The 15,569-nt window shown below is 40.4% G+C and overlaps 1 protein-coding gene across 2 annotated transcripts in view; it reads left to right on the plus strand.

The window, feature by feature from the left end:
• Positions 1-319: 319 nt before the first annotated feature.
• Positions 320-15,569, plus strand: part of OTUD5 (OTU deubiquitinase 5) — a 37,015-nt gene continuing 21,765 nt past the window's right edge. Inside the window, exons 1-2 of one of the 2 annotated variants that reach the window (XM_072430577.1) lie at positions 320-917; positions 8,773-8,863. In XM_072430577.1, coding sequence (XP_072286678.1) covers positions 486-917; positions 8,773-8,863 — 523 coding nt within the window. In that variant the 5' untranslated portion in view covers positions 320-485. Of the gene's footprint in view, positions 918-8,769; positions 8,864-15,569 lie in introns of both variants that reach the window. The other variant, XM_072430576.1, reaches the window with a different exon arrangement.

The raw sequence follows: 15,569 nt of genomic DNA on the forward strand, positions 1-15,569 counted from the left end.
TGGAGAGCTGCTAATGAAAACTTTTAGATGACAGAGAAATTTTAAGACATCTCAGTTGCTGGTAGATATTACAGTACAATATAAGTACATACACATATATATTTTTGATTTTTTAATTTATTTTGATTTACTTTCTCCTGAGGTTGTAAAGCATCACAAACGCACGGTGTGATTTTTACAGCAAAAAAAAAAAATGTAAAAAATAACATAAACTTGCACAGCGCTTACATTTATCTCCCTTAATTCCAGGGTTTCCATAGTAACCGCATGACTGTCAACGAGGTCTGGAACGCAAGCACGGGCGCGATGACGCTAGCAAGGCGCGCGCCCCATCTGCTCCCACCCCAATGATCCTCACACCTATCCGAGGGCAGGAAGACTCCACATCACGTTGGGTAGGAGGGGGACGTTCTACGTAGTGACGGTGCTGCCCCGGTCCGGTGGTGGTGTGACGCAGGCTCGGTGGTCTCCGGTGAAGGTGACCGATGACTATCCTCCCGAAGAAGAAGCCGCCTCCCCCCTCTGATAAGGAGGACGGGGACCGGAGCGGCGCCGGTGGCGGGGACTCTCACTCCCGGTCTGGGGCAAGGCCCCGTTCCTCGCCGCCTCCCCGATGGGCTCAAGCCTCTCCGCCGCCCGGTACTGGAGGCCCGGGAGGGGGAGCAGGATCGGGCCCAGATGGCTGCTGCTGCTGTTGTAACGGGGCGGGGATGGGCCCCGGGGGCTGCTGCTCGGGCCCCGGTCACAGTAAGAGGCGAAGACAGGCGGGCAGTGGCTCAGTGGGGAGCGGAGGAGGACTGGGGATTCCCGGAACCGGTAACACTCCTGACCGAGAGGACGGGGCCGGAAATAACAGCGAGGATGAATACGAGACGGCAGCTCGAATTCAGACCATAGATCCCGACACTGCCGAGCAGGTAAACCCGAGGATATGACAAGGCCCTCTCTACGTGACCCCCCATAGCAGCAAAAGCTGCTATGGGGAATGGTATGGGGGTGTCACGGTGTCTCTATATGGGGTGTCATGTGTAAGGGAGGAGGTGTCGTTACTTCCTGTGGGGTGTCGTGGCCCGCCGCCCCTCCTTCCTGTGGGGTGTCGTGGCCCGCCGCCTCTCCTTCCTGTGGGGTGTCGTGGCCCGCCGCCTCTCCTTCCTGTGGGGTGTCGTGGCCCGCCGTGGGGTGTCGTGGCCCGCCGCCTCTCCTTCCTGTGGGGTGTCGTGGCCCGCCGCCTCTCCTTCCTGTGGGGTGTCGTGGCCCGCCGCCTCTCCTCTCCATGGAATGGCATGGGGGGAGATGTCATGGCCTGTTGTTTTTTTAAGTATATGGGGGGTATATTCAAGGGTTCTATGGGAGAGGGGAAAGGTGTCAGGGCCTTTCATGTCTAGTTTATATGGGGTATTATGGGGGGTTACTTCTACTGCATATTGAGTGTCATTGGGGGAAGTGGAGTCATGTCCTATCAGTTCTACTGTATATGTGGTAAGATGGGTATGAGATGTCATGAGCTATACCAGGGTTTGTGGTATACATAGGCAAGGGGAAAGTGTCATGGGGTATATCTAGACTTGTTTAGAACAATTAACAAGCTCAACCTGTTTTATTATGAGAGAAAGGCCAGTCATTTTTTATAGATGGGTTTAATGTGGAGAATGGGTAGGATGAAATGAAAAAAAAATTAGCCTTTCTTTGGAGGAAGGATGGGGTATTGGCAGTGGAGATGAAAATGAATGTTGGGGTCCTTTTTGGGGAATGAAAGTATAAATATGGTTAGTTGGAATTGCTCTGTGGAAGAATTATCTGCCATAGGGATGTGGAATTTGCGAATAGGATGTGTGAAAAGAGAGATTGTTGCAGAAATTTGCTGATATGGGGTAAATATATTATTAGAGGATGTTGCCATAGAATAGAATGTTGTGGACTGATATGTGCTAGGTCTGTGCACTCCTGTGATATGAAATTTTAGGCTTCCTGTGTATAGTGCTCAGTTTACTTGTGTCCATCTCCTTCCTTTGCAGCCAGCATCAGGCTTATGTTGTGTGACTTAATTTGACATGTATGTTATGATTCACATTGGGGAATTTTTTTATCTGCGAAAAGTTAGCAGATGGTTACAGAAACCCTGTAAATATAATGAGTACATTTATGTTAATCATCATCATGGTTCCAGTGTTAGGATTTATGTATAGTTATGACTTATGTGCTTCTTCTTGATTTCCAGTATGCTTCTATAATCCAGTCTTGCATCTAGTGTTTTAGTTAGGAAAGTATGTGTAACAAGTCCTGTGTGTAGTAACAAATAGCCAAATTATCTTTCATTTTACTGTGCAACCTCAAGAGAACCTAGATTCAGGTCCTGTCCAACAAACAAAGTGTACATCTTGAAAAATGAGATGTAGAAATAAGTTGGTTGTGCACCTTGCAACTTTATTTTGAATTTGTCTAAATTGACCTTGAATGGCACAATTTACTAATATGTTACAACAGGCCTGTGAATATTTTTCCATAGAACATTTTTTTATGCTATGTACCAGCAACATTGTAGTTTGTCATCCCTAACACAACTGTAAATACTCTTCTCACGAATATATATTCCCTGCCTTTGAAAGCATTGTTGGACAAATCTTTACCAAACAATCTCTAATAAAGCTTCTTAGGTAAGTGGGGGGACATCACTACTGCCTCCTGGGTACTTGAAAACCCCCTGCACAATTTTGCTGGATTTTAAGTGCATATTTGTTTGTTTATATTAAAATCTTTTTTAATAGTGTTGAGGGGGTGTCATTGACGCAGACCAGAAAGGTTACATTTACTTCTATAAGCCACTACATGTGACAGTGCACCATAGGATTTCTCAATGTGCTGTGTGAAATTGCTTTTGTGTTGGGAAGTGTGTACAGGTTCTTCGTTACAAAGGGACCAAGTTTTCTATATCTAGTAAATTTGCTTATTTACAAGTAAAAATTAGTTCAGCTCCAGCTGTACTTGTGGACCCCATTACTCTGTTTTTGTTTCTCTGCCTTCCTCTCTTCCTTGCACAAAACACAAAGCTTTAGACATAATTATTTTTTTAAATGACCAAATGATGAGACTTTTCTTTTGTATTTGTAGCCAAATGTACACACTTAAACCTTGATATCTATAGGTTTGTGATAGTAAAGCCTGTCAGGATTATGTTATGCCAGCAAGGATAGTAGCAGTGCAGTGTTGCAGCACTATAGCTGTCATCGCTGGAGGTGAGCATGCCATTGTGATCAATATACTATGCAAAGTTAAGGGCTTAAAGACCTGTACATTACACAAGTCAATAAAAAAATATTTTTGATAATCATCAGAAACCACAGCAAACTTTTCTAAATCAATTTTTTGAGCAGATTTCAGATTTTCAGTTTTTCCCTAACACGTACAGTTCCTGAGTACTATTATAGTTAATATTGTACTTGCATGTATTTTTTAATAAAACGTTAGCACCATTGAAGTGAATGTTAATACATCTTAAGTATGAAGTAAAATAAGGCACACTGTGGTATAGATCCACTGAAGAGTGTCAGTCAGGTACCATTGTTTCTTCAGAAATGCTTAGAGTATGATTTTCCTGTGCACTCTCTGTCTGGATTGTCACTGTACAGCATCCAGCAGTAGTCAGCCATCATACTTTCATTCCAGAAACCTTGGTAGCGGTGCTCCATTAACTGAATGTCCTGGTGAAAACGTTCTCCTTGTTCGTCACTCACCATACCAAGATTTTCTGGTAAGAATGCTAGATGTGAGTGCAAGAAATGTATTTTTTTAACGATATGCGACAACCCAGTTTCTGGTATGACTCAAGCAGATTCTGAACTCCTTTCTTGTATGCAGGAGCCCTTTGGTTGCCCAGGAAATTTTCACGCAGCCACTTGAATGCATCTCAAACTTGTAGCGCAGCTGCCGAGATTGTTTGAAAACGTTATCCTGCAAAACAGACTTGATCTGTGGCCCTATAAATATCCCTTCCTTCATTTTTGCAGTGCTTATGTTCTGAAACTTTCCCAACAAGGTACGGAGAACTCATGGAGTTTGATTTACCCATGGCCTTTACAAAGGTTCTTCATCAAGCCTAACTTGATATGGAGAGGTGGCAGAAGGCTCAGAGGCAGAAAGTTGACACTGCTTGTTCCGGGCTTATAGGTATCTCTTAGTAGCCAATCACGCTTGACATAATGGTCTCCTGTAGATCGGATGTCACACAGGCATAGGAAACAGCAACATTTTGTGAATCCTCCTTGCATTCCTATTAGCAATATCTTTTTAAGTTCTGTGGTAATTTGGCAACGTTGTGCTTTCGTCCTGAATGAACCACACACGTAACACAAACTGTCTGGATCATTAGGGCAATTTCTAGGCATGATGATAAATGAAATCAATAGAGTTTGTGCGGTCTCCAACCTTAAAATGAAGGAAACTGTTGGTAAATAGTGTAATATGTTAAGGCTATTTATAACACATTTCACACAATATATAATTTGCTGCATCACAAAAACTAGACCTGCTAGAGAAAAACTAAACACAGATTTAAAATCCACATTTTAGCCCTTGAAATGAAGTAATTGTCTGCAGTTGTTTTATTTAAAATTAATTGTAGTAATGTACTGAACCAAAATTAGAAAAAAGTTGTCTCTGTCCAAATATTTATGGACCTAAGTGTATAAAAGCATGATCTTTCCTTGTAAACCAATAAACATCTGTGCATTTTATCAGTGGATGTTTTTCTGGAGTTCTTCCTAATATTACTAGGGTTACACAGAACTGACAGGCAGCTAAGGAGCCATGGCTGATTGTTTATGTGAAATGTTCTAGTAAGATGAAGATGGGAGCAGGGACCTTATGTTGTCTGCTATGTGGAGGCAGGCTTACTTTGAAGATTAGTAAAAATTATGCCTGCTCTTCATTTAATAATCAGTTATTTAGTGTTAAAATAAAACTTCCTAATGGACACATAACAGGTTTTATGGCTCCACCGGGTTGCTCCCAACTCCAGGGTAGGCTGTATATGTACTTAAGCTGACAAATGGACATCTGGATTTTTTTTTTTCTTCTGTCAGGCCTATTACAGACAGATAATAGAGTTTTGCTTAGGGCCTTAGCATTGCCTATATTCTGCTTTCTTCCTATATATTTACAAGACATGATGACAACTAATGAAAACTTCCTGATTTATTTATTTATTTATTTTGTTATGCTCACTTGGCTGTACAGTCATGTGTACACCCCCACGGTGTCTGCTCATACATGAACTAATCTTCAAATGTAATATTGTGATGGCCACTGGGGATTTGAGCCCAGGCTGCAGAATAAAGCTGCGTACACACTTGCAATTTTTGTCATTGGAAAGGTTCTTTCACGATCCTTTCCAACGACAAGGGAGTGCACGATGCATGAACAATGCTGTACATACAGCACCGTTCATGCTCTATAGAGAGGGGAGGGGGAGAGCGACGGAGCGGCACCCTGCTGCGCGCTCTCCCCTTCCCTTTCATTAGGATCGGCTGTCGTCCATCGTCCGTGGATCCGGCAGGTCGGTCGTCCGGACGATGGACGACACCGACTGTACACACGGAAGATTTTCGCTCGAAAATTGGCCGATGCCGATTATCAGGCGATAAAAATCTGACGTGTGTACGGGGCTTAAAGCTTTTCCATTGTTATTCAGCTGTCAAATGCCAGTGCCTGTACTGGCCTCCAAAGTTTTGAGAGCTGTTTTGACAGCCTGTTCTGGGCTTATCACTAAGGGGGTAGGGGCTTCATCTAAATTAAACAGGTACCTGCAGGCAGCATAAGGTACTAATTGTTAGCAGTGCCACCTTTGGAAGTTTTTTTGCCATAGCTGTTTACTTTCAGTCAGACCTGCCAGTTTTTGATGACCAGCTTCCAGCTGTTTTGTTTTTTTTTCTAGCAGGGGTTACATAATATAAAAAAGCTTGGCAGCCAGGTAATATTAGGTACCTTTTGTTACCCACAAGCTATTTGTTTACAGTGTGTTACATTGTATAGTAAAGTTCAGGAATTTGTAGTTGTTTTTAACATGAATGTTTTGCCCTTTGTTTTCTTATGGTTTGTTTTACTTTACCAGTGTAGCCGCCAGCAAAGTCCTCAGAGGCTGCATGTGATTCAGTAATTTATGGAAGCTGAAAGTAAAATACTGTTTCCTTTAGTATGGCTCTATGTACATCCTGTTTTCTGTTACTAAGCTGCTACCACTAGTTGGGGATGTTTAGGGCCTGGGGACCTGCTCTGCATGGGGTTCTTTCTTTTTAAAGGAGCGCTTTGTTCATATTAGGTTTCAGTGAACTTCTAAGGCTTAAACCAGCATAAATGCCAGTTTACAACTCATCTGGTAATTTTTACCAGAATAATAATGGCAAATTTCATAAGTTGCAATGGAGATTATTAGTGTTTTCCTCTGTATACTGTTTGTATTCATTTATCAACCTGTCTGAAGCAAAGTGGTGTACATGACATATGTTTTAATATGACAAATGTGCTTGTATACACCATTACAGCTTATTCCCTCTTAACTCTGGATTCAACCAGTGAGTAGCTCAACCAGTTGTAATCACATTCCCAGGATCCTTTCACTGCAACAAAAAAAACATATGACTACATGAGGAGAAAATCCTTTGTAAGAAGGTGGTGAGCAATTGTCAAACCCCAGTCGGTTACGGGGAAACTATAGGAGAAATCTTAAGTGTGTATGACTGGGTGCCCAGTTACAGGCAAGCACAGGTACACTGGGTTTTTGAATTTGAGAACTTTAGTTTCAAAGGAAATACTTACAATTTACACTAATCAACATGACCACTTTGATGATTTGCTTGTTCAGTTTTGACTTTAAGTTCACTATTCATCCCAAATCAGGTAATATTAGCCCACCTACAAGGTTTGACCTGGATGTATGTGTACAAGGCCTAAGTGTCTCCAAAAAAAGCTCTACATTCCCTTTCTGTCATTTTTCTTTTTCTTTTTCTTTTTAACTTACTACCATTGTTTTATTTGTTGTATGTCTCTCAATCACCCACTAGGTGGCCCTTATTCACCGCAACACCAAAACAACAACAAACATGACATCAGCAGGAAGCGTGCTGTGCGATTGATGTTGACTCTCGCCATGGCTCAATTATTGATGGATTGTTTGTTATACATATATTTACATACAAGTGTTCTGAAATTTGGGACATACAAGTGTCCTCAAATGTTTTCAGTGTTCCTTGTTCTCGCCGTTTTCCTGTTTCTCACAAAGTGCAGGCCCTGTCATTCTACAATGACATGAAGAAACAGGTTGACCCTCCCCAGATCAAAGCATGGAACTCCTTTAATCCGTTCAGCTGCTTATACCATTTGTTTGTGGCTTAATACTATTCCAGTTCAGCTTTTTTCACACTTGTTTTCATGCATGTTTATAATGATCCATACAACTGTTGGGAATGTTTGACAGGATACACAGAAGCTTTTTTTGAGGGGGTTATTTAAGGAAAGTTGCTTTTATTTAACATATTACAAAGGTAAGAATCTTCCACATTTCATACAGTGAACATACCTACAGAAGGTAGGTGCTGAAGTGACCAGCTAAAAGGATGGAGCCTTTACAGTTCAAACAATAGGACATCACCTGTTCCCTAGTGCTTTTTTATAGCCATTTCTCTGAGGAAGACTGATTGTGACTTTGCATCTGGCTTCCCTTTTCTGATTTTTGTACTTTGCGTTTAGAATTAAATTCCTAAAGGTGCATAGGATGAAAGTTCAAACTCTACTTTAACAAGGACCCCAAATAAAATATTGTTACACAAAACATCAGCAATTAAAAAGGAAAATGGAATTGCCCAGTAAATGAAGATGACTATTACATTTTATAAATACGAAAAAGCAACACCAATTTCTAGTGTTAAGTTGTGTGTACACACACCTGTAGTAAAAACTGGTTCTAGAAATGTCACAAATGAAGGATTTTATGGCTAGCTCCTAACTTTTGAACATTTTAGGAAAATAAGTTCTGATTGTACTTTCCTGCACACCACTTCTGAGTTATTAACTTGTAAGTGTTCCAACCAAGCGATTTGTATTGTGACCATTGGTGGCCCCTGTATTTAAAGAAACACCGGTATCTTTATGAAGTGGCTAACTTTTTTTTTTTAATCTATATTTTTAAAGCTTTAATTTGCAAACATGCAAAAAAAAAAAAATAATTTGCAGAGCTTTTATGTTTATTGTTGCTGATGTATCGATGGTAGTTCCAAGGTACATGGCCTTGTTCCTTTTGTCAACCATACAAGCCAAGAAGCAGACTTTTGAACACTTTGATTGGTCAGGATCTTCTGACATGAAAAGGTGGCTGGTCAATGAGGTCAGAGGTCCTTGATAACGTATCAGCCCCAAAATACTCAGATAATGGGTGCCCAATTTTTAATTCTCAGACTAACAAAATTAGGAAAATCATTTTTTTTCCCTTTGCTCTGTGCTATCGGCCTGAAGTTCTTGTAAAATGGGTGTAATGGTACTAGCTGGGCAGGAACAGTGGTTAGGTTATTATAACAATGTACAATTGTACAACATCTTTTAAAAACTTTATTACTTATAGTAAATAGGAGGGTTCCACTTTTATTTCAATAGGCCTCTAAGCCTCCTTGTGTGTGCTTTATGGCTATGATTGTTTATCAGCAGTGGGGGAATCTGTTTTTAAATTTAAAAGCCTGAATTGTAGTGGACTCTCTAATGCAGCTTTGTGTCTTTACCTTCCAGCAGGAGCACTGGTTTGCAAAGGCGCTGCAAGAGAAGAAGGGATTTATTATTAAACAGATGAAGGAAGATGGCGCTTGCCTATTCAGAGCTGTTGGTGAGTGCTTTCTGTTTGTGTCAAACTTGTGTGGATCACTGCCAACAGAAATCTATGGTTTTACCAACACAGGACTTTAAAGAGAATCTACCACTTGAGGAAAGGGGGAGACCACCTTTTGAAGGTATGAAGTTCAGGCACCGGAGGCAGCACATACTAGCCACAGCTTCCCAGACCTTCTCAGTAGTGTAAATAGTTGCTGATTCTTACACTGACTCCACACATTCCTGTTGATTCATCACTGGTATGGACCATTGTGCTTGCCAGTGGAGTGTACAGGCAAGAAAGGGTGCTCAATTACCCATCTCAATGAAGTGGCTTCAGGTATGGCTGCAACTGGGTGGCATTCTTCATAACTGCATTAGGTCCACCCTTTACTTTTCCCTTGTGACTGTGTCTCTGACGTGGGATAAATGTTGGCTGCTGTTGTTGGCCTACTTCAGAAAATTCTGGTTTACTGGCTATGTTTTTAAAAATCTGTGTGTGACCCCAAACAATCCTCCAGCAAATAATTTGTTGTCATTGAAGCCAGAACATGAGCATTACAGCCAGGAAACTAGTATTCTGAGAACGAAAGGTCAGCAGTAGCAGGCAATTTTTTTTTCTTTACAGTAAAGGGAATGTCCAAAATAAAAATAGATCTCTTTACAGATTTTCTCTTAAGAATAATCAATAAAAGGCCTAAAATATGAATCAAAGATGTGTTCATACAAAGCCATGGCCAAAAATATTGGCACTCTTGCACTGATGTTAGAAATTGTACCACTTCTCCCAGAAAATTATTGCAATTACAAATGCTTAGGTTTTGTCATGCTTATTTCTACTGTACTGAAAGAACACAAAAAAAGCAAAGAAAAAAAATCTGAGACATTACAAACAAAAGGTCAACATTTTTGGCACCCTCAACTTATTATTTGGTAGCACACTCTCACTGATGTTAATCGCTTTCTGTAATAATCAGTGAGTCTTAAATCTCTGGAATTTTGGACAACTCTTCCTTTGCCAGCTGCTCCAGGTCTCTCAGATTTGAAGGGTTCCTTCTCCCAACTTCCGTTTCTAGATCTCCCCACAGATGCTCTATGGGATTCAGATCTGGAATCATTGCTGCCCGCTTCAGAACTATCCAGCGCTTTGTCTTAAACCATTTCTATGTGCTTTTTGAAGTAAGCTTTGGGTCATTGTCCTGCTGTAAGCCCCATGACCTCCCTCTGAGACCCATCTGTTGACCCTGGGCCCTACATTGCGTCCAGAATTTTTTGTTAGTTTTCAAATTTTATAATATGCAAACAGTCAAGACTACCAGTGTCTAAAGCAGCAAAGCAACCCAAAAACATCCGTGAACCTGCTCTATGTATGACTGTAGGGACAATGTTCTTTTCTTTGAAGGCTTTGTTTTGTTTTCTGTAAACAGTCAAATAACTATCACTAAAATGATATCAATGATTTTGCTATTGGGAATATCATGTGTGATTTACATGAGATCGAGTGTGCTGATTCCAAATCTGAACTAAGAATTTGCCTATCACATACAGATTTCAAGTTATAGGCATGCTAAAGCTGTTCAAATGCTCAGTAATTGGGTAATGTATTTTTACGTAGGAACATTATAACAGTTGCAGCTACAACTATGCCTTTCCCCCGCCTCAGCTGAATCACGCCCCCTGGTGGCATGCATGTTCCAGCAGCGTCTGGCCATGTTTGGGAAAGTCAGTGAGCTGACGTCAGAAATGGTATATAAGGCGAGATGGACCAAGGGCTTGTCTGTAGTGCGAAACCATATTATTGGATAGTACAGCTAGGCCATAGTGAGTCTGTTTTGAGCTAAGATGAGTATGCACAGCTGTATTAATAAACGGGACAATTTGTGCTACATGTGTGTCAAATATACTCCGTGTGATCAACGCAAGAACCTAACCAAGAGGGTAAGATTTGCTTAGAAGTTTTACTTTGGATGTGAAATTGGAGATCAGGATAAAAGCTGGGCACCACATATCTGCTGTCAGGTGTGTTACTGTTACTTACGTTGGCCTAACACAATGGCTGAATGGGAAAAGGAATAAAATGCCTCTTGATGTGCCTATCGTTTGGAGTGAGCCAAAAGACCATCACTCGGACTGCTACTTCTATATGAGTAAAATTGTTGGATTTTCGAAGAAGACTAAGTCAAAAATCGTCTATCCTGATTATGAATATGCTCTGAAGCCGGTGCCACATGATGCAGAGAATCCAGTGTCAGTGCCTTCTACATCTGTTGTAACTGACAGTGACATGTCGGATGAGGAACAGAAGGATGATGTCGATATTAATGATTGTTATGAACCCCAATTTGAAGAGAGTAAGCCATTTAGATTTAGATGATCTAGTAAGGAACCTGTCTTTGTCAAAATAGAAGTCTGAACTGTTAGCCTCCAGATTAAAGGAGTGGAATTTGTTACCAAAAGGAAAGACAACTTCACACTTTCGTGATCGGCACACAATGTTTGCAAGTTATTACAAGCTGGAAAAGGACATTTGATTCTGTAGCAAGTGGTCTGATGATGGAGTTAGGTTGCTAATACATCCCAGAGCAGTGGAGATTGTTCGTAGATTGGAGTTTGAAAGCTCTATTGCTGCATAAAGGTAACAAAACCTTCTGTTCCTCTTGCTCATACCAAGGGAATGAAAAAAACATATGAATCCATGGAGGTCATTTTGATCTTGATTAACTATTCACAACACAAGTGGAACATTTGTGGTGACCTGAAGGTGGTGGCACTCCTTCTTGGCCTGCTTTTGGGATATACAAAATATATGCTTTCTGTGCCTGTGGAACAGTCGTGATGACAGCAACCATTACAAAGTGAAAGAATGGCCACCCAGACCCCAACACACTGTTGGCCAGTACAACGCGAAGCATAAATTACTAATTGATCCACAGAAAGTTTACCTTCCGCCAATTTGATGTGTGATGCCACATTTAGAGACAAACTCAACCCACTTGAACTTGCTGCTTGGGATTCATTAGTGCTAGTTGCACAAAACTTTCTGGGCAACCAGCGAGCTGAAAACCTTGCTGAACTTGTGAACAACATGCTAACAGCATACCATCAACTTGGCTGCCGAATGTCACCTAAAATGTATTTCTTACATTCCCATCCGGACTTCTTCCCACAAAACTTGGGTGATGTGAGTGATGAACAAGGGGAGAGGTTCCACCAGGATATTTCTGTTACGAAAACAAGATATCAAGGCTGGTGCAACCCCAACATGATGGGCGACTACTGCTGGTTTCTGCAACAGGAGACAGCGGAGAGCCACAAATGTAAAAGCAAGTGCCTGAAACACTTCTGAAGTGAACATGTGTGTTGAACAAGGACTCAATTGTCAATTGTGAATTATATGTAATTGTATATGTTGTTGCAACAAAAAACTACGTTTTTGTAATGTCATGGAACTATGAGGCAAAAGTTAGTTAAGCTGGGTCTACATGAACGATTTTAAAAACGCATATAAATGTTCCTACTACGTTTATATGCGTTTTTATGCACTTTTACAAGCGTTTTAAAGCTTTCCTTTAAAACGCTAAAAAAACTTTTATAAACGCCTATGACGCGTTTTACCGCAAATTGCTGCAATTTTACATAAGCGTTTATAAAAGGTTTACTTTTAACCCTTTCAGGGAATGAGTACAGGGGTACATAAAACAGTAAGGACTTATTCCCTGAAAGGGTTAAAATATGTGTAAAAAAATTGGAGGAGTCTTGTTCCTATTTCTCAGCCAATCACAGAGCACTAGAGATGAATGGGCACAAGGCTCCCCATTCATGTCTAGTGCTGAATGGCTGAGAAATGTAAAACCTCAGCCTATCACAGAGCACTAGGAGTGAATGGAAAGGCTTGACCTCATTTAACCCCTAGTGCCCTGCGATCCCTCACTGTCAGGAGGATTTCCAGAGCTGTGTTCATTGCAGCCCTGGAAATCATCCTGTCATTGGGATAACCTGTAAAAGAAAAAGTTTGTTTACACAAACACACATACATTTAATAAAATAATTTAACATTTAAAGACTCGTCCAAATTTTTTTACACATATTGTACTCATTCCTCAGAGTGGGGCGGTGGAGATCTGGGAGTCTCCTTGTTGTTTTCAATGGAAGCTTTCATAAAAGCTTAACGCTTCAAGAGGCCTCTATTGAGTTAAATAGAAGCGTTTTTAAATGGTTTTCATGCGTTTTCTCACGTTTTCCCGCGTTTTAATTTTTTAAACGTTGCAAGCAACGTTTAAGATGCAGCTCAAAAACGTGCCTGAAGGAAACGTCCTGGTGTAGATTAGTCCATTGGAATGCATAGGGACTTCAAACATGGGCTTTAAAAGCCTCAGGTTAAACGCTGGGGAAACAGTCCGTGTAGATTAAGCCTTTTGTAGTTAGTTATGTAAAGAGATTTTATAGTAACTGCGGAATGAGAGAATGTAGCTAATAGCGTCTATACGCGTAATAACTTATAAGATCCTAACATCCTAGGCAAAATCGGACTACAGATTTGGATTCAGTGCACTTGATTTGATATAGGACACATGGATTAAACCAAGTAGCAGACAATATTTATTTTTTTGTGATACAGTGTAAGGTGGCTTACCGAGTAGCTGTATTTTTGTCTCATCTGTTCAGAGGACATTCTCCCAGAACGATTGTGGCTTCCACACATGAGTTTTAGCAAACTCCAATCTGGCTTGTTTATGTTTCTGTGTCAGCCGGGGGATCCTCCCGGGTTTCCTGCAATAGCTTCCCTTTTCATTCAGATGGTGTTGTACCCTGTGCCTGCAGGTCAGCTTACATTTGTTTGGAAATTATCAAGGTTCTTGATTTACCATTCAAACAATTCTTCATTGTAACATATCAATCTTTGTCTTTCATTCATGTCCAGAGAGATTAGCTACAGTGCCATGGGCTGTAAACTTTACAATGTTGCGCATAGTGGACACAGGAACATTAAATTAAAGTGGACCTGAACTCAAAATTTACACAAAAAGGGTAGACAATCCTTTTATATAAAGTAAAAATATTTTTTTTTTTTTTTTTTTTTTTTTTTGAAAAACAAAGATAAAGCCACCTCCCCATGGCGATCAAGACTGAATAGGAGCGCAGAGCCTCCCGTGATACCTAAGCCCCTGGCTGCTCCTTATGCAGAAAAGGCATTTTCCTACACTAAGGGGCAAGAGATGAGGTTCTAACGCATGCACAAGGAGATCGGCACTCTCGCTTACAGCGGGCTACATCACATGATCTTGCATCTGTGCAGATCTTAAATAGCCAGAAATAGGAAGAAGATGGTGGCGAAGGAGAATTCTAGGACGGCGTGGGACGTGATTAAGTAATTAATTAAAGGTAAGTGTAATTTTTATTTATTTTTGGGTTTAGTTCTGCTTTAAGATTTTGCTCTTCTTTCTTTTCTCCATGCTCAGCGTGTTACACACAGACCTTCAAATCTGAGAGACCTGGAGCAGCTAGCCAATGAAAAGTGGTCCAAAATTCCAGTAGAGAGATGTGAAAGACTTATTGACTGTTAAAGAAAGTGATTAACATCAGTTTTTTGTTCCTAAGTGTCTGCAACCAAATATTAAGTTGAGGGTGCCAATAATTTTGTCCAGGCCAATTTGACGTTGTGTGGAATTTCTCTGCTTTTTTGTGTTCTTCCTGTGCCAACTAAAAAAATAAACATGCCAAAGCATTTGAAATTGTAACAATTTTCTTGCATAAATGCAAGGGTGCCAATATTTTTGGCCATGACTGTTATAGTACAAAATACACATGTGAAGTTGGGGGGATTGTCCTGATAAAGGCCTGATGAAGTAACAAGAGAGACTTTACCAGGCTGTATGATATGTCATACATATGCTGGATATTGTATATTACAAATATATCTGGATACCAGAGTATAGTAAGCCAATCTCACTTTCCTTATCTTTTATTATGTTTTGTTTCATAAATTTATTTTACAATTACATGTATGTCTTAGATTTAATGTTTTTGAGTGATTTTTTTTAAACTTCTGAGGTAAACTTCTGAAGTAAGTAAACTGAGGTTTACTACCTGGGATACTGGTATATAGAATATGCAGGTGGTCATTGACCCTGGGTAGCTTTCTAAATATAATGTGCCTTCATGGTAATACTAATCCCCATGTGTTCTCTGACATGGATCTACAATTAGATTTAAATTGCAGCTCCATCTGCTGGTGAATTTGCACATGCTATCGTTGTAGTTCTTTATTTCGCTGACATTCTGGGAGCATAAAGGTTTTCCAGAAAAAAAATTGGTAATCGTTCTACTGAAAGCATTTCTTTTTGCTAGTGATGTTACTTGTGTAATGTCAAAATAAATGTGTATTGCTTCTCTTTTCTTTCTCTTTCGCATAAGGCAGAGAATGTGACATTTACAAAACATTCACTATGAACAGAAAGAAGTGCACAATCCTAGTGCAATTATGTCAAGTAAAAACTTTACTTACTTATTACCAAAAAACATTTTCAGGTGTAAATGGCTAGCCAGGGAGGATGGAGTAAGTTATCTGCCTCTTACATGAGCTGCTGTCTTTCCTATTCCTGTACGTGCAATACTTGTGTTTTGTCAGCAGGTGACCCTTTCTTCTGAGAGAGCTGAAGAACCAGAGCGCCATTTTTACCTTTTTGTGTCATGGACTACTTTTCAATTGTTCCCTTATCTAT

Source organism: Pyxicephalus adspersus, chromosome Z (genome assembly GCF_032062135.1).
Source record: "Pyxicephalus adspersus chromosome Z, UCB_Pads_2.0, whole genome shotgun sequence".
Taxonomy (NCBI): Eukaryota; Metazoa; Chordata; class Amphibia; order Anura; family Pyxicephalidae; genus Pyxicephalus; species Pyxicephalus adspersus.